General features: G+C 38.9%; 1 protein-coding gene across 3 annotated transcripts in view; it reads right to left on the bottom strand.

The window, feature by feature from the left end:
- Window positions 1-26,482, bottom strand: part of SESTD1 (SEC14 and spectrin domain containing 1) — a 52,727-nt gene extending 26,245 nt beyond the window's left edge. For 2 of the 3 annotated variants that reach the window (XM_021398954.1, XM_021398955.1), the window contains exons 1-6: window positions 26,344-26,482; window positions 23,522-23,592; window positions 11,438-11,517; window positions 5,419-5,527; window positions 3,594-3,684; window positions 2,482-2,595 (exon numbers count right to left, since the gene is read on the bottom strand). In XM_021398954.1, the coding sequence (XP_021254629.1) occupies window positions 2,482-2,595; window positions 3,594-3,684; window positions 5,419-5,527; window positions 11,438-11,492 (369 nt within the window). In that variant the 5' untranslated portion in view covers window positions 11,493-11,517; window positions 23,522-23,592; window positions 26,344-26,482. Of the gene's footprint in view, window positions 1-2,481; window positions 2,596-3,593; window positions 3,701-5,418; window positions 5,528-11,437; window positions 11,518-23,521; window positions 23,593-26,343 lie in introns of those variants that run through there. The other variant, XM_021398956.1, reaches the window with a different exon arrangement.

Raw genomic sequence — 26,964 nt, 5'->3', positions numbered from 1 at the left:
AACTAGGAGGGAACTCAAGAGCAAAGTCTTATCAACCACAATGAGAACTGAGTAACTACCCCTTATTACTCTCTACTCACACAAACCTGTGATCCATCCCTGCATTAAGCCAAGATACAAGCGAACAAACCTGAAGCTTTCCTCCTGACAAGGGAGCAGCTGATATGCATTTTTTCCTCATAAAATGATACACATGGTTGACTTTATTTTTAAGCAGTTGACAAATTTCATCCATGTTTGTACGAAACATAAATTTAATACCTTAATTATTTTCCTCTTCCTAAAACTTCAGAACTCTTAATACAAGGAGAACTGTAGATCAAGATTGCATGTCCGAAAGAAATGCTTATGGTTTAGTAATACAAATGTAGTTTAGAAACAAAACAAAAAAATATTCTAAAGGACCCTTGCCAACAATGCAAATGCTGTCAGTACAGATCCACACTTCATAACTGACTTATAAAATAATTCTGTAATGAAATTTAATGACTGAGTCAATTCTTGAAGTTAAACAAAAAAAAAAATCTCCCTGTGTAATCACTGAAAATTATACCTGCTTCCCTACCAAATATTTTCTGTAGGCATTCCACTTATTTCTCTAGAAACAAATTCTGGCTGAGTCACACTAAAGAAAAATCTAAAAATAATCTAGAAAGATAATCTTTCAAACTAGCAATATTACAATCAATGTAATAACCAATTTATGAAATTCTTTTATGCCACGATTTCAAAGGCTTCCCAGAACTATGCCCACCTTTTCCCACCTGCTATGCAGGCAGGTGGGAAAAAAAAAGAGTTTACATCAGACAGTAGGAGCTGCTGAAGAATTCCTGTCAGCATATGGACTTGGGCATTTATATCTGCATGAAATTGAGTATTTGCAAACTTAAGGTACTTTATAAACATAAGCTCCTAAATCATCCTTCTAAGTACAGATGGTTGGTTCAGTTTCTTTCCTAATAGGATGTACTACAAACAATTGACTAACATATAATAGGTGAGTATCACCATGCTCATCACCTTTGGCACTGAAAATCACATTTTTGATTAAGTAAGCTATGACTAAGCTGTTACATGCTGAACATTAAGACAGAAATATACTTTGACCACACCTCCTTGCCAGTCCCCTCAAAGGATTCAAGTGAAGGCAAACAGACACCTGTGAAACCCAGGAAAATTTAATTGTAAAGTTACACGATTATCCTAACTGAAACTACTTTCAGTAGCAAAATTTCAGCCACTACCTTTATTCATAAATATCTAGCTGTCTCAAGCACAGAAGTGGTTGTTCAGAGATTCTTTTGTACTCAGACTACTTTTCAAATCTGTCTTTAAGGAATTACTCAAAAAGAAAATACAGTATTTTCTTCTGTTAGGTAAATAGCCCAAAGACAAACACATAAGATTTCCTTCCTAGTAAGACACGAAAGCATATTACAAAAAAGAATCCATCCTCCTTGACCCACTCTTTCAGTATTCTTTGATATGCAAGAATTATTTCCAAAAGAGAAATGAAATCATCTATTCTAGGTGAAGTCTGATAAAAGACTTAAACAGAATAAAATTCTTATGAATTAACAATGATTTATATGGATGATCAAATCTCCAGGATTATTATTTAGTAGCTACATAACCTTTAGCTGCCACCTTCCAAATTCAGTTTTCCCTGAACTAACTTTACTGAGTATTCAAGATCATAGTAATCTCATCTCCAGAGAGAATCACCCAGAATTAGATAAGACTACAAAATACTCTTAATCTTTTTAACAAAAGCAGCAGCTCTTATGGTGCCTCATACAAAACAAATTTCCATTTCAGTAACTGGCAAGCACAACAAATCTGCTGTAGTTCAAACAAAAACCATTTCATAAACAGCTGGAAAGATTGATAATACAGACAATTTTCCAAAAATAGAAAAATCTGAGTTTCCAGTAACCTCCCCAAAAGATAAAAGAATGGAACTACTAACATTAGTATATAATCTCTTGTGCATGCTCTGCCTCATGAGGTAATATTACCAGCTTATCTTCGGAAAACTGAAAGGCCCTGTAACCTCTGTTCCTAATGTCAAAACCTCAAAGATGAGAGAGTGTTCACGCAGTAGCAGCAAGATGTTCTTCAAAAATGGTAACTACTCATTTAATGACGCTATACAATATGCAACTCTTCAATTTATTACAGAAGTCATGAACAAAATTCACACTAAACCTTGTAACAGTTTCTTGCTCACAACATCAACCAAATGTGTCATACAGATTTATCCTCTAGCTGAGCAACAGATTTCTAATTAGAGACCTACTTCATTTAATATTCTTTTCAAGTAGAAAAAAGCAAAAAGCTAAAAAGCCACAGTGGCTTATTAGGGATTTCCATAAAGCATCCGGAATAAACTACTTTTAAGGAGCCATTCATTTGCATCCAATTATTTTAAGTATTCCAGAAATGGTATTTGTGACTGAAGTAGACAAAAGTTCTACATACCTCAAAGCCAAGTCTATCTTTCTCCTTCCAAAAGCAGAAGTGTGTAACCTTCTTATCCCAAAACTCATCTGGCTTTACTACACAAACAAGTGATACCTCAGCTGGAACAACATTCTGTAGAACAAAGAGGGGGAGGAAACAAGAGTAAAACATTCAAGCTTTCATTTATCACAGAACTGAATTTACTTATGTGCCACCAACTACTCAAGAACTTACATTTGCAGGTAGACATTAAACAAGATTTGCTGAATATATGTCCCAAGTTGGCTCACGCTTTGCAGTAGATTGCATAGCAAAATATTGTCAGTATTGAAAAGAAAATCTAACCACTAATACACACTGTACCAGTACAGGAAAACATTTATTATTGGTTTCATTAAATATTATTTATGGTATCTCTTTAAAAAACGTTTATAACAACAAAGCTTCCTACTTATGCAGTCTGCTATGTAGAATGAGAGAGTAATCATTTAGACAAAAAAAACTGCCTTACTGGAAGTAGACACTTTTTAAAGACTTAATCTAAGTTTGAGAGGAAAGCACTCTCATAAATAGCAATCAGGTACACAGTAAGAAAGGCAGGAAAGGCAGCAGAGTTCAACTTCCTCCATCTAGTTCAATGTGCTGCATCTTCCATTTTCTTTGAACACTGAGACCAGAAGATAGTCCATACCCCTTACCAGAAATAAAAATTTATCATATATCTTTATCCAAACCTCACTATTCTGAAAAGGTAAAAACAAATCACCATAAACAACTTAAAGTGGGAACTGACACTTAGCTGCATTATCACTGTGAACTGTACCCTGCTTATATGCCTACTACTCACAGTTGATGCCAAGAGCATAATTCTGTATTTTTTTCAACTAAAACTGTTTTAGGAAAAAGGTTATAATCTCATATGTTGAGCAAGTAAGGAATTTGATCCTCACATGAGTGAAGCATATCATTCTCTTCTCAGATTGTTTCTTTCTCAAAGAATAGCTTTTGTGATACTAAAAGGCCATAAACTGTCTGTCAGTGAAGAAATTAATGCCCCTACAGTAACTCAGCCATTGGGTTCACATCTACAGAACAAATCTGTCAACTATTAGTGTATTAAATGGATTTACCTGTAGCATTAACACAACTGTCTTCACCACGTTCCACTGAGATTTTCTGCCATCCACTATCACAGTGAATCCTCTCGCCTTGCACTTTTCACTAAAAAGGAAAAGCACTTAGGAAAAAAAGGTATAATTCATCAACAAGTATCACATCACAATGATTCTGGCTTTAAATCTACTGAAAAATACAGCTACATAGTTTTTTGGACACAGCTATCCATCAACACCAAAACGTAAGTTTAAAAACATAGCTATAATGTATAGTATGTTCAACTGAATTCGAAGTTAGACATGTTAGATTAGCTTATACTTAGGGGAAAACAGTAAAATTAATGTTTCTTAGACAGATATCAAGGTTTCGGACAACAGCCCTTCCCATATTCCTCCTTTTCAAATACTGTAGAGTGACTTTCCTGAGTGCAAAATGCAAGCGCTAAGGGCAAAAAAAGATGCATTTCCCAACATGCAAACAAAAATGACAGTAATCTTTCCATACTGCCACCATAAAGAAGAGGTCATTTTTTCCACATAACCTACAAATAAAACATTAGAAGTGGGAACACTAAACTTTGCATTCAAGCAGACTCCCAGTTGGTATAGAGTACAAAGAGTGCTTTCATTGAATTTTCAGTCAGTTATTTTTACACTAATATATGTAAAAACATACACCAGGGTGAGGCTGAGGAATAATTAATGCTTGCAAGAACAACAATACCCGCATCTGTTCCATAAATGTGGCCAAGTCCTTAAGTCAATGAGATGACTTGCATGGATCACAATTTGGGATTCTCAACGCTTTACAAGCTGTTTGGAAAACTCTAAAGCTTCCACAACTTAAATGCTGTTCAATATACACATACACATTGATGCTTTACTTGCAAGCAAACTGGATTTATTCCATGCTTCTCCCTCCCTAACCAGAACTCTTTTTTTTTTTTAAAAAAAGTGATCTTAACTACAAAAGGAAGTTGGATCACTTAGTTATGTTTTAAATGCATTTGTAGATTCCAACAAGCAAACTGCACTAAACATTCTTTTGGTTATGGCACTGATTCTTTATTTCCAAAAGACATACTTAAAGGGATACAAGCAAACATTTAGCTGAAGGACTTCTTCCCTTTCTAGATAAATGCAAAGCAACTCTGAAGATCAGTCTCTGGATTTTAAGAAAAAAAATGCAGTTAATTAAGCCAGGACCAAAAATTGTCACTATAAGTTTGCAGGGTTATGTAAGCAGAACTTAATCAAAAATATTTTACACTAAGGTCTGAAAGACAAAACACTCAAGTTGTAATTCAGCATATTTAAGCAGTATTTTAACCTTGAGCACTTGACTAAGCTGGATAACTTCAATGAGACTTTTTTAAACCCTGTATGAGTAAGGTCTACAGTTACAAAGAATATGAATACAGAAAAGTAAAAAGAGGAGAAAGCTTTGTTTACTTTGGGTAAGTTCAGCAACTGCAATGCTACTTTTGGAAGCTTAAGAATTTCATTACAGAGGCTCACTAATTTACATAGTAATTTAAGCGCACTGTCATTAAAAAGAAATAAAGATACTCCATGAAAGGAGTGAAAAAATACATAAGACAAATACATAGAACAAACACACACAAAGCCAGATACATAGAACAAAAGGACTTAGGCAAGCCTTAGTAGATCCCCAGGTTTATTTGAACATGTATGTTTCTAACTAAATCAGACTGTGTAATGTTTTAAACAACTGTTTACATAAAATAAGTTTTCCATTGACCTCAAATAGAAACAATAAACGACGCTTTCCAGCACTAGAAGAAGCAAGCAGCCCTAAGCCAAATGCTTTTGAAATCACCTTGGGATACTAAGCAGGTAGTCCAGCGTGACACTCAGCTCATCCATACTCGTCTGCTCAAGGCATAATGGAATTGTCAGAATGAGACCACTTCTTCTGTCCTTCCCTCCTATTTGGGCATGAAAAAAATCATTAGAAAATTAATGTAATGGATTTAAGGTAAAAGAAATACTTTGTAGTCACATGGTCTCAAAACACATCATAAAACTAATATTTAAAGTTGCTGTGGAAACCACTCATGATGTTTATCCTGTCAGATGTGAGGATTCACTCACCACATTGATACTTAAGGCATCGCCAAAGCTTCAGAGCACAGACCACATCTGCATCGGTCATGGTCTTTCATCTAGTAGTCCCAACATAAACACTGTCCCAGTTCCAGTTTTCCAGAAGCATTATTTTTGCACATGCAGATCACATTTTCACAAAGCATTTCCTAAGTATTCTACACAATCAGCCAGTCAGAAACCCAGTAAGTTTTCAAGGTGAGCAGCACACAGCTCCAACTGCAAGGCAAGACCTGCCAGAAACATCACTTATACAAAGTGAAGTCTTGTACCACATAGGCCATTCTAAATTGATAATCCACACATCAAACCCATGAATTTCCTTAGCTACTTACAGGCACGTAACAGTCACCTCACAATTAGGATAAAAACTTAAAGCCATTTGCTTTAATCTTTGTATGCATTTTACACAGGCAGCAACAGAAACAAAAACACGGGAAGCACTGGCCACACATTTTTACTTCAGTCAAGATAACCGTTAGGCAAAAGCATTGCATTTAAGTAGAACATTCTACATCCACAGTTTAGGTCATTTTTTGATTACACAGACAATCCAGAAAGTTACTGGGAAAGTACAGTTTAAAAAAAAAAAGGATATTTAAAGAGATGAAATTTTCTCTATGGGTTTTTCCTCTAAAAGATTGACCTTTGACTCACATGACTATCAACCAGCAAGAAAAATGCATTTGGAGTAGCTTTTTTCCCCTCATAGTTTCAATGGGAAATGAAGACAAATCAACCGATATATCAAGATCACACGAAAAATAAATACTGACGCAGCTCCCTGATATATGCTTCTATTCTCTCAGAAGGGTCACCTAGAAAATCCTGTAGTGTGAAGGGAACCACTCAGGTGTGCAGGTGACTCGTCCATATTCACCATAGCTAGCACAGGGGCATCACTGCTGATCCTCTGAATGCAGAAGAGATCAAAAAAATTGTCCCTAAACAGCTGTTAACTCATTGGAGAATTAAATTCAGTAAAGGGGCAAAGGCAACTGTACTGGATCTTTCCATGGAATTTGGAGAAGCTCTTACCTAGGTCATGTATTCACTATTTTGAGTAAAATTACCAGCTTTTTTTTTTTCCCTCTCTGCCCTTGATTTTGTGATCTGAGGAAAAAACTTTTATTTTCAAATGGTTTTAGAAGTGCTGTTCACATGGTAAACCCATTATATCATGGTTTTGCTTCCCTGCAAGTCAGGGACAGAGAGCACAGTTTCTTACAGAATAACAACAGCTGTGGAGTAATAACACAAAGCACACAGGTACAGCACAGCAATGCTTGCAGATGCATACACCTACGCTGACATAATTTGAGAATAATTCCTCCCAAAACTTTAGAGATCCAGGGAAAATAATGGAAAATACAGTTTGTTTACACAACATATGTTGGCATTTTAATTGCAGTAGCTTTTTCCCTTGCTTCCAAAGCTATCCCAATTCCCCTAATAATTTTAAAGATTCACTGGTATGCAGGTGAGCAAACCGCATGTCTTCAGAACTATTACTTAGGCAGTTTATTCCAACAGTTGTGTTTCCCTCTTTTTCCCGTGGCTTTTTTGTTGTTGTTTGTTTTGTAGGCAAAGGGGAAAAAAGAGAGGAGAGGAACTGCTGGAAAAACAGAAAACGTATTAAAATATTTAATAATTATATCTTAAGAGAAGCATTAAAGAGTGGTACTATATGAGAAAGGATCTACCTGTTTGTCCTTTCTCCAGAATCTAAAGAGTCATTGTTTAAAGCAAAAGTTATTTTACAGACTGTCCTTCCTTATCTGTCTCAAGCAGAAAACGTTTTCAGGCGGAAGCCTGTAAATTGGATCAGGAAAGAGGAAAGAAAAAGGAAGGACAGAAGAAAAAATAGCTTAATCCTTTATGAAATAAAGATTTGTTCTCCTCTGAACACTTGGAATGAACAAAAGAATTTCTCCCTTCTTGCTACACTGTTTCATGAACCCTCATTAAATCCAACAACTACAAGGAAAGCAGTATTTTTGAGGATGTAAAATAATACTTAAGAAGCCACGAACAACGGCTTTTTAGCTACCACCTCTTAACAAGAAAAATAATAAAATGAAGAACTAAGCCTTTACCTAAGCAGCCAGGCATTGTTTGGTCTTTCCCTCTCCAAGAAGTACTTTTAAAATGTTTTCGGACGCAGAAGGACATCGGTTTTTAAGGATTTACAAAAATAAACTGGTTTAAATTAAAATGTAAAACAGCTAAATTCAAGAATAGGTTACAGGTAGGAAAGTGGCAATATAGGAAAAACTGCCACAGTAAAATGGAAGAAAACGCTGTCATACATAACCATGAAGACTAAAAACGCAAAATGGACAAACTGGTGATCAAATGGAGCAAGCCTACGATAGGAAAAGCAGTAATACAAGAAGTTATGAAGGAATTTCTGAGGGGAACAACATGATAGTGGCCTTAGTACAACCTCCAGGATCCAAAACTCAATCAGGAACAGCAGCAGCTGCCCTGGACTTGCAAGAGCTGTATCTAATGCTCCCTCCCTCTCCTCCTCCTCAAGAACTCACGAGTGATTCTCAAGTGGAGGTTTATGGTTGTTCATTTCAGAGAAGGTACACAGAGGGGGAGAGTGTTTGCAGAAATATGTTTTCTTCTTGCATTCATACCGTGTTAGTCTTACCATAAATGATTCATAGCTGAAAGAGACTTGTTCTCCATTTTTTTCCCAGATTCACACAGGGCAGCCAAACACAACCCCACAAATTAAGTTAACCATTAACAGTTGTTCACGTTTTGTTTACAGACATGAGAGATGCCAGTGTTGAACAGGGACTTACAAATCAAGGTTGAGAATTGGCACTTGAAGTTTACTCACATAATATACTAAAAACCCTGGCAGTCTCACTTTTATACCTAGATTTAAATAAGACGGCTCCAAAAGCAATGCCTCTTATTTTTATTATGTTGGCCCATGGTGTCAGAGATGGATGTGGGTGGTATGGCAGTAGAGACTGAACCTTCCCACCAACATCCCGTTACACGTTGTTGCCATGTGACAGATGGCAGCAGAAGGGGAGCCTGACAGAATGGTGTCCGACATAGAAGTGCACATGGAGCAAAGGTGTATCATTGAATTCCTCAAACAAAATGGCATCCACTGACCTTCACTGACACTTGCTGAATATTTAAGAAAACCAAATAGTGGATGTGAGGCACTGTGAGACAGTGTTTCAGCAGTGGTGACAGTGGGTCACCTCTACCAGTACAGAATTTTTTTTGAGTGTGGCATGCAGGCTCTTATTCATCATTGGCAAAAATGCAGAGCTAACAGCAGTGATGATGTCAAAAAATAGCATTTTGCTCTAACAGATGGTGTTAATGTGCTCTTTGTATCTCTTGCAGTTTCCACTGAAATAAATAGGAGTCATTACTTTCAGAGCAACCTACATAGCATTTGCTGAACCCACAAAATAAAACAACCAAACACAATGTCTTGACATTTCACAGAGATTGCAATAATTAGCTGAATTATTCAGTTTCATGACATGTCATCTTGTGTAACTGAAGCTTTTTCCTTGCCCCACCTTGTAAACACTAGCAGAAAAGACTCAAATATCTATATTCTGCCTGCACAGTGTTTTTTGTGCAGCCTTCTTACTCACACAGATCAAGTAAATGTTCTGCCAACCTGTCATAACAAACCGAGGACAAAGTAGGAATTATAATTCATTATTTTACTCAGTGAAAAGTGATTCACAGTGAAAATACATACTCAGTGAAAAGATGCACAGTGATAAGCCTGTGGTTTATAGAAGAGCTAACTGCTATATATTTATCCATCTAAAAACATTTTAACACAAAATGGTATCTTTAACGGAAATACTGGAAAAAAAAACTGGGCTTTAATCATGGATGTAGTGCAGCACTTGCCAGTATTAACACACTAAAGAAGAGCATTTAATTAAATGGGAAAGCAACTTGTTCTTGCAATTGTATTACTCTTTAATGTTCTAAATATTAGAGATTCTATAAATGCTAACCACTACTGTCAGAATGCAATGTTTAGAGAGAAACCCAAAACAGCTTGTGATTTTTCATTATAAGCACAACAAACTTGAAATCTCCTTTGTTTTACAAAAAAGCACTACCCTCAGCAGAGTCCTTAAGCTTAGAACTAAACCTGAAAAGAACCTTTGCAAATCAACACGTTGTATGCCGTAACTTAGAAGTGGTATGGTTTACAAACTGAAAAAAAAAAATACATATAAGCTTAAGAAAGCAACTAAGAAAATAAATGCTATAACTGATTTCGTACCAAACAGCTTGGGTTTTTGTTTTTTGTTTGTTTTGTTGAGTCATTAGCTTGCCTTTTTTCCTACTATTTAGAATGACCTACTGACATGAATTCCAAAGCCACTAGGTTGTTTTTCCAGAAAAAGGCAGGGCCAACATTATTTGTACCCATGTCATTTAGTAAAAAATGACAAGAAGCTTCATCATACAAACAACACCAGGGAATGTATTACTATAACATCACTTTTATGTTTGCTTTAAAATCATTGTAGTTTGCCTTATGAAACTAAAGGAAATAAAATTGCTTTAGAAAGAGACACAAAGTGGTTCATGGTGAAGTTCCTTTACTTACACTGAAAAATGCTTAACAGAACTACTGCATGAATCTTTATCATTTATTAAACTAAAGAATCCATTAATACTACATAATTCCAAAGAGGTCAACCCTATTTAGAAATATGGAAGTTCAAAAAGGGTGATAGCATTTACCTGGCACTCAATAAATTGCTTTTCACTAAGAAGATCTTTTTCCAAAATGGATCAGAGGCAGCTTTACTGGCCAAACTGCAAAGGCACTCTAGTTAATGAGAACTTCCCTGCTGCATAATGCTGACCAACCAACCATTTTATGCATCTGCTGTCATTACTGACAGAACTGCCCACTTTTACAGGCTGTAATATAATGCCAGTTTATTTTGTTTTAAATAGGAGTTGTTTGATTTGAAACTCTCTGGGACAGCAAGCAAATTCAAATCAAAATAAATTGTATTTAAGAAGAAACAGCTCTCACTTCAAGTGACTGAGGTGGGCTAAGATGAACTAAAACAGAAGAATACTCAGTTATTGCAAGGTGTCAGTTTTTAAAATCGAGAAGTTTCCTGCAAGTTAACTACTTTCCCTTTTCAAATCCATCTTTTCAAACATTCCCTTTTGTTTTTCAGTGGCCTGGGGAGGTGAGAATTACAATTAATCCAAGATTCAAGAAGTTTGAATAAACAGAAAAACAGTAATTCCAGCTTTGTCTGGATTAACTACTTAGAAGCAGAATTAGCCATGCATTGCAACACATTGATTATTATCATCTATTTCTAGGTAGGAGAAAAGACAAGGGTGAAGGAAGTCCTAAAACTAACCATCTGCATTTCTAAAACCACTTACAAAACAAAAAGGGTTATTATAGGATGCCTGCTAGATTGTCGTTCTTTTACTTCTGGACTGAAACTTCAGGACATCAGTTTTGTGGAGGTGAGTCACAGGCTACATTGAAAACAAGTGCTGAAGGCCAACAACAACAGGTTGCCTCCTAAATAAAATAAGTTTCACAGATACTTTTGAAATGTGATAAAAGTGCTAACTTGCAATATATTTCTGCTACATACATTGAGTAAATACAAGAAAGCAAACTGAAAATTCCACCCAAATTATGTAGAGAGAAACCAATTGGAAAATAGAAACTGTACCTGAAAGAAAAGCCAATTTTTTCTTCAGAATGGGTAATATTACTGATGCTTCCATTCTATTTCAGGGAATTTTCACAGCTCTGAAACACAAGAAGTTGAAGTTGTAAAGCAAGGGAAACGAATCGAGATGTTTCACTAGAAAGCACTCTGGCCAAAACACTTGCACTCCTCTGAAGAAAGTACAGAACACAGAATCAGAAGCACTGTAAAGAATAAAAACAAATCATCTGTTTGCTTGGTCATTCAAACATAAAATAGAACACGTAAATAAAATTAGTGCTCTCACCTACTTTATCATAATCTATCTTAGATTGCCAAGAGTATTACCATTAAAAACCTTTTCCTTCATTTATATCAGGACGCTGTCACTATCCTGCCATTAGCGGATCTTCAATTAAAGAAAAAAAAATCTAACAGCCAAAATAAGCAAGTCTAACCTAGAGATGGAAATGTTTTTTGCTCCTTTTGTCGACAAATCCCTTCCTTTGTCCCATTTTGTGTACAAAATTGCAGTTCATTGTGATTAAACATCAGTGTTTCATTGACTATGAACAGGAGGCCAGCACTGCAACCTCCCTCCTCCTTCAGGTGCACAAAGCAGCAACGGCATCTGCATGCGAGTATTCCTAAGGTAACATTTTTGCTACATCCCCCAGCATCACATGCAGCGATTTCCTGGTAACAAGCTTCACTTGACTCAGCATTCGCACCCTCCCATTCCTCCTGCACCAAGACCAGCATCACAATTTTCAGATTCAATTCTTCTTCCCAATTAGACAAACTTTCAAGGGGAAAATCTGTCAGAAAACAGATAAAACCCAACTGTGAAAGAATTGAGACAACCCACTCATATTAGACAAGAAAAAACACCAAAACAAACATACTGCTTCTTCATAAACTGGTTTCATACTCAAGAACTACTTTTTCCCCTATTAGTAAGTGTCACAAAAGTGACACACAAGTTATTCAGCTCATGACGTTAATTTGTAGTCAGAAGCACTTTGAGAAACATTTCCTTTACTGGTCATAAACTGGTAATCAGTGCACTGAGTTCAATCTTTCAGAAACAAAACTCAAAGTGCTTAAGCAAACATACACTTTTGCTTGCTGTTGCAATATACAATCAAGAGTTATGTAGAGGACATGTATTAGAAGTGACTTCTACTGATGATTGCTTGCTAAACAGTTGCATTAAATGTTGAGTATATACATATATATAATCTCTTACCTGTACATATATATAATATATATTATTTTATATATATTATTATATATATATTATATCTTTCTCAGGTAAAAAAAATATAATTAAAGCAAGGAAATAAAAGCATAGAAAACAATGAAAAACCATGAGTAGATTGCAATTGAGTAAACTAAGCTTTGGAAGTAAGTAAAGGGCAGAAGCCAAACCTGACCATTAAGATTTAATACTGACACAGACACATCAAATGCAGTGAGTTTACATAAATAAAAAGAACTTTGATGCAGACTGACTAGGGCCCCAGTCACTCCAAGAACTGCAGCCTGAACACTGGTAAGTGACAAGCTGCAAAAGAACAGAAATCTTTCAGAAAATAAAGTTCTGTAGGATGTTGAAAGGATACAAAATATCTAAGGAAAGAATTTAACATAAATGTTAAGTGTGATAACACGAGTATGCAAAAAATCATGGCGGCATTTTTTTCAAGAATATACCAAGAAAATGACCAAATCCTCTTAGAGACTTGAATTAGCTTAGACTTTAACATGTTGTTGCAAGAATCATTGGAGATGTGCAGAATACATATCAAGGGGTTTATTTTAACAGTAAAACAGATAACATATTTATACATACACACACAGTGGGCTATTACTAGCCATCTTCTGCTGAGTTTTGTTTTGATTCAGAGTGCTAAGTAAGCGCAGATGGAGATCAGTTCCTAGAAAATTCCTCTCTGGTGTCTTCTTTCTTTTCTTCTGGTGTTCAAACCCTGAACAATTTACTACTTTATATGCTTCTGTGTATGAATCTATATTTGCAGATTAGAATTGCTGTCATACATAATACTATTGCTGCTATATAATAATAATAATAATGTCAGACTCCTTTCTGTACTTGTGCCATTCTCCTGGTACCACCAAAATGGTGATGCTATATATAAGCACAATAACAAACAACTTGGTCATAGAACAGGTTTGTCACACTGTGAAGACTTTTAGCCTGGAAGAACCACTGCCCATTCCCTTGAATAAAAATAAAAAATATTCACCATCTCCAAATACACAGGAGTCAATAAGCACAGCAATACAACGTGGTTACCATGCACTTGTACCTGCAGCCCACCCCTAGTCCCATGTGAAATGTGCAGACAAGACACACATTTATGTCAACCACCAGATGAATGTCTTCTGCAAGTAGTGTACTGACTTACTTCCCTAGCTTTTAAGCAAATATGAAAACCAAAGAAGAGAGACCTAGGAAAAGAAACAGAAGGCTGGTCAAGGAGGAAGCTTCATGAATCCTTTATTTTATCAAGATGCTCTTCCTGAGGCAGCACTGTAAATGTGATTGTTATTTTATATTAACTCCTACTGCGTAACTCACGATCACCAGCCCAGTGGGGAAGTTCTTTTTATTTGCTGCAGCTAAATGGATAAAGCAAGACCCAGAGCTCCTAAGCATTTCTAATTTTAAGGAACATATGAAATTAGCTCATAATCCTTACATGATTAACTTCATTTCCTTCTCACATACCTCAAGCCTGAAGGAGGAAAAAAACCAAAAACTGTGGTTAGCATTGGTTATTTTTACATCCCCATGAGAAAACCTCTTAACTGAAGTTTATGAAGAAACATATTCCAACTCCCGCAGAACTCAAAAGTGAACTCCAATTCAGGGTTCTTAGGGTGCTGGGCTTTTGGAGAGCGCTGTTGGCAGGTTGTTTCATAGCTGTTTTCTGGGGGAGAGTTGTAGTTACTGTTTGTTCATTTTTTTTTTTTGTCTTGAACCAAATGTTTGCCTGAAGGGAATTAATTCCAGGAAAATAAATTGAACAAATTAAAGAAACTGTTACGGTGTACTTTTTTTTCCCCCACATATTTAATTTGGTGCGCCTTCCTCAAATAAACACTTACAGAAATGTTACATTTACACAATTTAACATTTATATAAGGTGCAATATCTATAAAACTGGTGTGTTGTTGGCATCAGTTTCTGGCAAGTAACCCAGGTCCCTACCACAGCAGGCAGACCCGCAAGCTACCCATGCTGGCAAAGAGAGCTCAGCTGCTCCCACAGAGCTGGCAAAGCTGCAAGGTGAAAGAAGGGAAAGCCCAGGGTGGCCTTGGAGAAGGCAGATGTACTGGTCACAAAGGAACCAAGCAAGACACCAAAGTGAGAACAGCTCCAGGAGAAAGCCCTGCAATGTGGTTCCCACAAGGAACCATATTTTGTGAATACTAGTGGGTTCACCCATCAAGACATTCCATCATATAAACACCTTATTTATGACAAAAAGTCTTTAGAAAACTTCAGCATGAGAGAGGCTCATCAGGAAAGCAACATTTTGGATGTAAGTGCAGCCCTTTAACTCTTCTAGTCTAAACCAAAGGGAGACTGTTAGAAGGCACCAAGTTCGATCACTCAGACTGCTGGTATGGCCCTACAGCTGGTGTAAATGCAACCTTCGGACCAGTTCTGAGAAGTAAGTGCTAGACCTGAAAGATAATAGCAAAGCTTTGTCAGTCTTGAAGAAAGAGAGGAACCTGAGGCCTCCATAAATTGCAGTTACCATGCCTGAACCTACTCTCTCCTTCCTCTTAAAAGTGATCTCACATATCTATGAAAATCAATTCATGAATTCATCAATTTATGAAAATAATTCAAAAGGTAAACCTTTTTCTTTATATTTCTGCACAAAAATACCTAATTCAAGACAGGCCCCAGAGAAAAGGAAATGACCAAAATTCATTTCTTTCCTTAATTCCAAGCACAAGGCTTTGGATTGAGATCTGGAGCTCCGAATGGGTACTTCTATATTTATGTACAGAAATAGAACTTTTTTTCCCTGGAAAAAAAGTTAACAGAACCCAGATTGTAAGTGATCTAGGGGAAGTGGAAAAGAAAAAAAAATAACAAAACTTCAAACAGAGCACCTGAGGTAAAATACAGTAGTTTTTCCTTTTCTTGATCAAACAATGATCTTCACTGCCAACAAAAAATCCAATGGCCATTTTTTACTGTAAAACAGAAATAACATTAATTTTTATCCTCACTCCCTGTTCCAGTGCATAATGATTCACAACATTCATTATCACCCCTTAGCCCAAACTTCCACATTTAAGTGACTTTTTTTGTTAATTACGCATATAAAGCACACTTCCCACACTACAGAAAGAAACAAACTCTGGCTTTCAGGAAACTGCATCTCAATGCAGCATGCATTTTAAACAATTACTCAGATAAGAACCCTATTAAACCTTCCTGTATGCTGCAGACAAAAAACTGTGGGCCGTTGCTTAAAACGCAAAACTCTAGAATGACTCAGGCAGTCATTTTTGCCTGTCCATTACTACCCAAACCATGAGTACAGCTAAATAGCTTTGATAGTACACTTTTTCTTTCATATGTGGAACACACACCTGGTAAGGATTTTTCCCTTTCCTCCTTAACTTTGAAATATAAAGTATTACAAAAGGATTTGATTTTATAATCAAGAAAGCAAGCAAACTTCCACACTCACACTTCACAATCATCACACCTTCATGTATAAAAGATTTACCTCAACTTACTGACTCCAGTGAGCACATTTCCTTGCTGCTGGTAAAACACCAATTTATTTCACTGAACTTGAATAAGTTCTGCTTGTTTTTTTTGCCACAATATTGGCATTGTCTATGGATCAAAATAGTTCTTTTGTTCTGTATTTCCTGTAACCAAAGGAAGTATTCTATTCATTGAGAGTGAATGGAGGCGAGTCAGAATCATAATTTAAACACCTCGCCTTTGTTCCAGAAACTCCTGAAGTTTTCAATTACCTCTCTTCTGTGAGAGCTCTGACATGCTCTATCTAGAAGAAAACTCTCTACAGAAGGCTATCAGAACACACCAGAAAAAAAACCTTTAGGATTAAAGAAAGGTTTACTGTCTCTCACTATCTTTAACACTCCAAAGAATCTCAGCATGAATGAAGCTAAAGGCTATTTTTCTGCTAGAAAGAAACAATTTCAAGAGAGCTGGAGTCTACTTCCCACTGACAGCTTTCAAAGACATTTTAAAAAGGTACATCGATAAACAAAATCAAGTGTAAGCACGTTTTGTCCTGCAAGTAACTCTAACTTGTTTGGAAGAAGATATGATGACAGTCTTAAACTGACCATCAGGCTCTCAATTTAGAATAAGTAATGACAGGAAAGAATGACGTGATGTTCAACGTTGTAATGCTGTCTAGCTGAAAGAAACAAACCCAGCTTTTACTCATCAATTAAAAAAAGCATTTGGACTTACAGAGGAAAAAAAACAAGAACACTGTCTTCAGATTTATTTCTGACAGAAGAGATTTCACTCACAGAAAGTTAACTACTTTAGACTGAATTTTACCACATCCAGACCAGAGACTAACTTTCATAACCTCAAGCATTACAGATACAAAACAAAAAGATTAAATACAATTGCTAAAGGGCAGAAACAATCCAGAGAGCTGCATGCCCACCTCCAATCCACCTGACACGTGGTATTTTCATTGGCTCTGTTATTAAATTTATGTATACAGGAAACACACTAAAAATGAAATAACAGTGAAGAACTCACTCAGCTTGTTTAGAAAGACGTTGGCTCTCAGGTTTTTAAATCAATGCACCTGTGTTCATCATCAGCAACATATATGCTTTTTTGAAGATTTACACAGAAATATTGGAAGATTAAATATTTCAGGCTGCAATCCCATGCAAAATCAAATCATGACTAGACAGGCTGCATTCCCTATCATTTCTAAGCCCTGGCCAGGACTGTAAGTCATGCTGTTTTATCCAAGACAATTTGAAGTTCTTAAAGTACTTTAAAAATGAAATAAAACCACAGAAAGCACCCAAAATAAAAACTGTGTGCAATTCAAAGTTAAAAGGCATCATTTCTGATGAATGAAGAGTATCATCTGCTTTTTCTACTACACATATTCAGTTTCATACAATAAAGTTAATTAAATAAGAAGAAATGACCAGATGCTGTTTAAAATCTTTTGAAAAGTCAATTAAAGAAGGCAGATGAAGTCCACAGGCTTGCACTGACTAGATAACTGGAAGTAAGATGCCCTGAACATGCTAGAGAGAACCTGACTGCAATTAACATGTTTTCTTTCGAGGCAATCCAGTGGGAACCACTGGTCAAAAGCATTAGCAATCAAAATGAATTCTGGATCAGAAAGAATTATTACATACACAATTATAGAATCAAAGAATCGTTAAGGTTGGAAAAGACCTCTAAGATCATCTAGTCTAACCACCCACCTACCACCAATACTGCCCACAAAACCACATCTCTAAGTATTAAATCTACCCTTTCCTTAAACCTCTCTAGAGAGGGTGACTCAACAACGTCCCTGTGCAGCCTGTTTCAATACCTCACCGTTCTTTCGGCGAAGTTTTTCCTAATATCCTACCCAAACTACGCATGGTGCAACTTGAGGGCAATCCCTCACATCCTATTGCTGTTACCTGGGAGAAGAGGCTGACCGCTGCCTCACCACAACCTCCTTTCAGGTTGTTGTAGAAGGCAATAAGGTCTCCCCCGAGCCTCCTATTCTCCAGACTGAACAACCCCAGTCCCCTCAGCCTGCTCCTCATAAGACTTGTGCTCCAGATCCTTCACCAGCTTCATTGTCCTTTTCTCAACACACTCCAGGGCTGCAATGTCTTTCTTGTAGCAAGAGTTCCAATTGCTCAAATTCATTAGATCTGAAACATCTAATAACCTCAGGGCAAAGTACATCCTTAAATGAGTTTGTTTGTTCAGGAGTACCTATTGCAAGTTTCAGAGAATGAGTAATTGCTCTATTTTCTCGACATGTATCCAGCAATACAGAGTAGCTGATCGGCTAAACACAAGATGAAAGCTCAAAAAAAAAAAAAACTGGTTTCCATTCCTTGTTCTGCTATGAAATATACATATGGCTTTCAGCAAGTCATTTACCCCTTTTAGTCTTTATTCAATCTCTCCATCTGCAAAACAGAGATGTTATGTATTAGTTCTCTTTTTGCAAGAGCATTGTGATGTTTAATTCATTAATGTTTTGAAGACTTGAGAGAATATAAGGAGGTCCATAGATTTGCCTATAAATAGCTAAGGAGCAGATGGGCAGCTACATTCAAAACTGTAGCAGCTTGCAAGTCCAGACACAAACAATAGCACAAATAACAATAGACATTCAGAAATACTGAGGGGGAAAAACAAAAGAAAAAAAGAAAAGAACTTTGATTGTATAGGCTGAAGTTTTGAGCTCTTAAAAATCAATTTCTGAATTGCAAGTCTTCAAAATTAACAGCTTCCTTCTCTGAAGCCAGCATGCAGATGCTAACTCCAACCCAAAAAGCATTAGCCCAGACAATCTGGATCAGCTTAAAACAACTCCATCTATGTCACACAAAAATAAAATGCATATGCAAGAGACAGAGAAAAAGCTAAATATCATAGTTACCTAAGTAGATCATTATTCTGTCCTCCGTTAAAGCTACATTAAAGTTATGGGAGAGTGGCAGAGAGAACACAAAGGTATCTCCATCACTGGCACCCCAGGGGAATTTGAGAAGCACACTAAACCAATCCAGAAAGGGGGAAAAAAAGCTGTAAACATTCACTCATTACCTTTGTTTCTAATTAAAGAGCAAATGGAACTGGGTTGCTCAGCTGGACAGATTCAAAGTAACAATAAAGCCTAACAGATGAACATCAGCTTATGTAATCAAAAGCAGATAACTAACACATTAGAAGCAGCATTTCTTTAAGAGTTAGAAGCCCTTGAACAAAACAATCAGTTAAAAAAAAACATTTAATTGTGCCTGATTTTCAAATTGCACATGAAGAAAATACTCCTGATCTTCCTTAATGTTAATTTATGTTATTTTATACCGAAGGATTAAGAAAAAGAAACTATGGACTGAGGAGAGTTCATCAGTATATAAGTTTGTTTGCAAAATGCAATCATACAATGTCAGTTCTATTAAACACACATGATTAGTACCCTTAACTCAGCAACTTGTGAACTGTGACAGCAGGTGAATGTAGTTTGAAAAACGTTTCCAACCTTTGGTTAAACCTTCTGTGAACAGTGCACGAAGCCATCATCTAAAGGCACACTGTCACAATCATATCAAATTTAAGCCTGGAAGAAGTACTCCGTTTCTCCTGCCCCATTTTCATCTAGATATTCAAGTCCTAACTTGTACACTTGGTCATTCAGCTAACAATAGAATTTGGAAAACCTGTCTCTGATAACTACCTCCTCTCTTTCATCTTCAGTATTCAATTCCCGTCCTTTTTCCCCCCTCCTTCAATATTCTGAAAGCAGTGAAATAAACGACGAGTGGCAAAAAAGTGATGAGTAACCTAATGAATAGCAAGCAAACAAATGGAAAACACGAGAAAAAGAGCAGCTATGATACCCGAGAAGAAAAAGGCATTGTAGTCATAAGTTTTAACTTTGATCTCAGTCAACCATTCATTTCACAGAATGAGAGTCTTTCTTCAGACTTACAGCAAATGTCAGAGTGAAAGAGAAGGAAGAGCACAGAAGCACTTTAGCTAACAACCCACAGTTACGACCCAGGATACCTGCAACCCAGGCTTCTCACACAAGGGCAAGCACAGGACTGCAGCAATTAGCACACTCCCAAGGAACAGCACTATTCCAGATTGAAAGGTCAGGTCCACAGCCAGCAGTCAAACTCTAACCCACAGAAAAGCAGAAGTTTGTAATGATGTCACAGTATGTGACATATGAAATTATAGCTTGCTTCAGTTTTCTAACCTTTCCAGCCTCAGGCCTAGTGAAACATACGGTATATGCTAAATTACATTAGAATCCAGGCTTCTTTCAGCTCACATAGGAGAAAAAGTACTTCTCATGTTTTGGATGAATCCCTTATTTCCTCTCCTGCCACATCTACAGAGAGAGGTAAACAACAGGGCTTTCTGTAGAACTGCATAACCTCCCTTTTAGTATGTTAGCACAGGCAGCAGCAGAAACTGATCGACCTTATTTCCTCCCTTGCAACAGGCTGCCAAAGCAGCAAGGAACTGCAGTCATCTGGAAGAGTCCCAGCTCACTTCAGAGCACTGAGTGACCACAGCATAAGCAAAATGATGCAATATGGGAGGTGGCTTCTTACACCCCTTTGCTATTTGAACACAGCAATAGGTCAACTGAAATGCAGTGTTCAAAGCATAGCACAAGCATTTTTTCTTCCTCATGACACTTCCCTAACACCCATAAAAAAAAAAACAGGTTCAGCTCTTAAATTGTACTTAGTTGCAAATCACATGGAAGCAAGACAAATCACAGACTGTAAACCCTCACCCAGAGATTGTTTCAGTTGCAAGTTAAAAAAGAAATACTGAATAATAAAGTGAGATACTCCTTCTCTGGCTTCCTCTACTGAAGGAAAGAAAAAAACAAACCACATCACAACAGCCAGAAGCTTGCACGAAAGAACTGGCCAAAATAAGTCCCTTATCACCAATTCTTTAAAGAATTGGCCAAAACCAGTTCACGATGAAAGATTGCAGAGAGCTCTTACGCCTTTGGTACTTTATAAAACTAACCAGACAGTAGGAGGAAAGGGACTGGACAATTCCAAAAGCAGCCAAATCAAAAGATGAAGTCAAGGGACAAACAGCTGCACTGATGAGTGCAACTGTTGGCAATTCGGAGCAAACGAAAAATAACTTTCCTCTGGGGTGCCAGATTAGAACTTCTTGTTCCTTTTATAACATTTATATAAGAAAACAATCTAGTTCTACAAACTCAGAACAATACACATACTTGGCATTGGTTACAAGTTCGTGTGGCTCAGTCCCTCAGAATCATTTCTCAGGACAGTATGACACTATAATTGCACAGAAACAAAAGAAAACACTCCTCTCAACTAAAAGCCAGATAGAGTCTGGGGCAGAGGCCAAGGAGTTGTTTGAGAAGAAAGTCGAGTGGGGAACACAGACAGAAGTACAGCAGAAAAAAAATGTTACCCTTTCAAGGTGGAGAAAACTGACCCCAAACAAATCACTAACAGAAAGACTGTTTACAAATCTCTCAAACTTTGGGTTTGATATCTGACAAATTAAATTCGTAGTTCAGGAAAAAGACTGTGTGTGGGCTTCAAACCATCCCGAACAATTCCCTCTGTACTTAAAAGTAATATACATGGTAGTGGCACACCCCGCAACCCACTGCAGAGCACAGAGATCAGACACAATGAGGATACTAATTAAAATCCCTGCATAAGGAATAAATAAGCAATTTGAGAACTTTGCTAATCTTAACCAAACAGGAAAGTAGAAAACTGAAATATTCCAGATCCGGGCCATAAAGAGCTCATTTTCAAGTTTCAAAATATGACAGAACTACAGAGATTCATTCCTACACAAAATAACTGTGCTGCCCTTGAGACACTGCGTGTGAAAAAAACAAATCTTTCTACAACTTGCAGAGCTGTCTTCGGTTTTTATGCTCATGTGAAAAATCCTAAACATTTCAGCTCCAAACCACAATTAAACTAGCCACAGCAACCACCTGCAGTAACCACAGCACCGCTCATCCTCACAGTAAAAGATACAACATTCTACTACCATATATAAATAGATGGTCATATTCTTTAGAGAATGTAAAAATCAAACTGTCTAAACCGCTACCTGGAGTATCTTGCGTAGGTGTTAACACGTTCTTACATTTCACACTGATACTATTTGCTAGGGCTGAATTAGAAGATCGAGTGAAAGAATCAGCAAACACTATGCCAACGTAGAGAAAGCAGACACCTGCATTCAGACTATACTGATTAGAAACCACTGTGTTCAATAACACCTAAAAGCAGATAAGCCATGGCACCCTTCATCTATGTATTAAGTCAGTCTCAACCCCCTCCCTTAAGAATGGTCATTTATTTTCTCAAGTTCAGACACATACATAATTAATACATTAACATCAAATCAATCTACCTTTTTTGTTCAACACCTTTTTTTCTGCCTTTTGTCTGGTCGACATTTATCCTTTCATGACACCTTTCTAAGAACACATCTCTAAGTCAATTCTGCCAGCGCTGTTGGAATTTAGCTTGGCATGTGGCTACTCCATTTACCTCCCTTGAATCACTGCTTCTGCAAAGCCTTGAGTCACACCTCCATCACCTCTTAACTAATTTCCTTCCGGTGTTCTTTCTGTTCCAGTGCTCTAAATTACAGTTTCTCCAAAAAGCTACAGCTCATCTTCCACTTAGAAACAGGAAAACAGCACTCCATTTTCACTTGCCTCCTTGTTGAATTTAGAGACTCCTGTAAGGATATCCTCACTTGAAAATCTCCTATCCAATACAAAGCCTTGCCAGTGGATTTTTCTGCCTGCTCACTCAAGGTGCTTAAGTCTTATTTCTCCTCTGTACAGAAGTTTATCAACACCAGAGCAGCAACAGTTTACCTTGATGCTTTTAGGACTTCTTCCTCACTCTCACTTACAATCACAGCTCTCTCTAGAACTTGCTCATCTCCAGTCTTACATGGAAAGCATCCTCCACACAACGGAGAACGCTGCTGCGTGAGATGTTATGTGAAACACTGTAACACAAACCGCAGTGTTTTATAACCTCTAAGCCAAGCTGCATGACACAACTTCAATATCTGAAGCTTCGGTTTGTTATACCAGGTTTTACAGCGTGTCAAGATGAAGAACAAGAAAAGGAGGTAAGTTAAACCAAAACACCAGCAACAGCTTAAGTAAGCCTGCGCAACAGCAACTGCAACTACACTTTTCAAGACAGTATATTCATCAGTGTTGTAACACCCAAGTAAATCACAGAAAGATTTGTACAAACTTAGTTTTGGAACAGGTCGATCTTACTTACCATTGGTACTGGAATACAACGCTTTCTGTTCAGGGTTAAAGTTGCAGCTCCAATGTCCAGACTCTGCAAATCTAGATTAAAAAAAATAGTCTGTATTTTTTTTAGACATTAATACTCATCCTAAAACTTTATTTCCTTGGGGAAAGAGAACAGGGTTTTATTACAAAGCTACATGATAAGGGAACCACTTTTCTAGTATACATTCACAAATACTTGTAAACTAGGCATTCAAGTTGCCTGGGACAGCAGGAATCCCGCGTTTTCCACCAAAACATATGGTAGACATCAACATTGTTTATAATTAGCAGGCAATGCTCCTGAGGCAGCACCGGAAGCAGTGGGAAAGTAACAAGATCCAGAATCGTCATAGTATGCTTTCAAGCGGAGATAATCTACACTGAGTTTTGGGCTAAAGGAAGAAAAAGTTTTTGTGAAAAGATGATAAAGGTATTCCTAGAAACTAAGCCAAACACTGCTATAAGGTTTAAAAAAAAAAGGTGAATTAGACTTTGAACTCAAAATGGAAATAGTCCCTATCCGTATTAGAAAATGCAGGATTAAAAGATAAACATTAGATGAAAAGCCTCAGTAAATGCTTTAAGACTTGCACAAAACCTTGTAGTGGTGATTAAATGCCACCCAACAATAAAATCCAACAACTCACACCTGTGTATACTGTATTACAGGTGAAGCCAATACACTAAACACCCTTCAGAGGTTATACAGATAACTAAGCTGCAGCAGTCATTACAGTACCCTCCCTCAAAATGAGTTCTAAGTTCATCAAAAGTGGTATTACCAGAAGTTTGCCAGTGAGACAAATAAATGAAGATGGAGAGAAGGCAAGAGTATGCATCCATAGATCAGGGACAAGAGCATCAACAGCAAGTGCTCAAGAGACCACGAACAGATGTGCTGTGAAAGTTTGGAGACATCATTCCCTAGCAGTGCTAGAGCCCAGGGCAGGCTTCACCCACTTGATCTGGAGCTGCCTACTGAAAATGTTCCATATTTCCTGGCTACTCATCGTCCCTCCTCATCCTCTATCCCTATGGACTTTGCCAGCTGTGTAGAATCTTGATTAAGCTCATCACTGACGCATTTTGTCTATTCCAAAGTATGTCCCGTTCCCTCCCTTGTGTCTCTCCCAAGTAGCAGCAAACTGACACTGACCTGAAACTGACCTTATTTTCTTTCATGCTGTGAGAAAACAGCAATCAACAACAAAAATGTGTACATTTTCCCTGTTAGCGTAAGCTATACTGAGAAATATGATTCCACACCCAATTTAGAACTATGGCTTCTAACTCAAGGCAACATCAGCGCACTGTTTCTTATCAGACAACTACAATTTTCTCAACTTCTTTTTTTTCCTCAGAAAAATGATCTTACAGGTCATCTAAGCTGCAAATACGACATAAACTACTGTTAATTTAGGAAAAAACTGTTGGCTGATATAATTTTATATAATTCTTCAAGAAGCAACAACTTATGATGGAAATAGTGCAAAACGCCCAAACCCATCACTAAGAACACTGCAACTGTCTCTAGGTTTGTTTGTGTTGCTTTTGCCCCACAAAACAAAGCAGAATCAGCACCCTACAGGCAAGCACAGGCCTCTCTGACCATGCTTCAGTTTTGCTCCTAGGTCCACCTTCCCATTTCCCTCATTAAGTTGATGCCTGGTATGGACAACAAGACCAAACCCACAAAAATACATACATTCAGAGATATGAGAACCCTTACACAAGCTCATCACCATAGCTGTTCCTCGAACATAATCATAGTACTTGTGATTTACTGTGCACTAAACTTTAACGGACAGTATCACTGACTGGGGAAAGGAGGAAAAACAAACAAACAAACAAAAAAAAACCACACTGCTTCTTCATCACAAGGAATTTTAATGAGTGAACAAAGTCAGCATCCGATCGTTAGGATAATGCAGACATTGCAATAACAGGAACACAGAGGGCCACTATTTCCTTTGGGACAGACATGAAAGGGCCAACGACAGGAGCATCCACTGATACCAGTCCACATAAGCATCACCAATTGCACTCATTGTAAGAAAGGCACCAAAAGGGAAAAAAAAAAAAAAAAAAAAAAAAAAAAAAAAAAAAAAGCAAAGGACCACACCGCAGCAATCTGCTCCATTCTTAAATAGTTGCTTCTGCACAGTGATACACAGCATTTTAGAGTGCTTCAGAGAATGTCTCCTACCCACAGCCGTCTGCCTGAAGAGCTCTATGAATGGGTAGCACGAGACACTACAATTAAGGGGGAGCAAAGCCAGAAGCACCAGACAATGGACCTGTCAAAAATCAAAGAAATGGCAACCGGGGCCGCGAGCAACCCGCGCTGCAGCCGTGAATCAGCTCCCGAGCGAGCAGCGCTTCCACGCGCCGCGGAGCGCCCGGCACGAGGCGGTGCTGGTGCCGAGGCTGCTCCCGCTGAGCCGCTCCGGGCAGCCCCGAGACGCCGGGCAGCGCGGCCGGGCGCTCCCGCACAAGGGCAGGCCCCGGCCACCCGGCGGCCCCCCCGCCGCGGCCACGTCCGTAGCGGCGGCACGGACAAAGCCCAGACCTGTTGCGCCGGCTCCCCCGGGTGACCAAGCTCTGCCCCGCCGGGGCTGCCCCGCGAGGCCGGGACACCGCCGCCCCTTCGTGCCCCGGCGGGGCCGCCGGCCGGCCGGCCAACACCCGGCGGAGCGAGGCACCCGCAGTCACCGCGGGAACAAAGCGCGGCCAGGCCGCGGGGCCTGCGCTGCTCTCGGGGCCGGGGCTGCGGCACGGGGAGAGCCCCCGCGGGCGCGTACTCACCGGGCTGCGGCGCTCCGGGTGCCCGGGCGGGCAGGGCGGACGCGGGGCGGAGCCGGGAGCCGCCCGCTCCGGCCAGGCTGCGGCGGCCGCCCCCAGCCGCCTCGCAGCTCCTCGCTGCCCCGGCGAGGGCTCGGACCCCTCCTCCGTCGGCAAGGAGACGGCGGCCACGGGCCGCCGACCCGCCTCCGCCCGCGCCTCAGCGCCCGCCTGCGGGGCACGCCAGCGCCTGCCCCTCTCCCTTCGTCGGAGCCGCCGCGGCAGCTGCGCGGGATCCGGCCCGGCCGAGAGATGGCAACGAGAAGCCCCACCCCGCCAGGAGACAATGCGCGGCCGCCGCCCCGCTAGGGGGTGCCGCGCCGCCGGCCCGCAGCCCGCCCCTCCCAGCTGGGGTCCGGGGTCCGTGCCGCGCTCTGCGCCGCCGCGGTGGGGCTGCTCGAGTTCCAGCGACAGCGCTTGTCGGAGAAGCGCACCCACCACATAAACAAGTTGCTGCGAGGCGTGCAGGCCTTGCTTGTCAGTGACTTTGTAACTATCCTGTGTGCAGTGTGCTGAGCACAAGTTGAATTCAAGGCAAACTGACCGCAGGTGGAACTGGTCGGTGAAAATGTCCTGGGCAGAGGC

The sequence above is a fragment of the Numida meleagris genome, chromosome 5 (genome assembly GCF_002078875.1).
Source record: "Numida meleagris isolate 19003 breed g44 Domestic line chromosome 5, NumMel1.0, whole genome shotgun sequence".
NCBI lineage: Eukaryota > Metazoa > Chordata > Aves > Galliformes > Numididae > Numida > Numida meleagris.
Note: the sequence above shows the minus strand (reverse complement) of the source record. Positions and strands in the feature narration are given on the sequence as shown.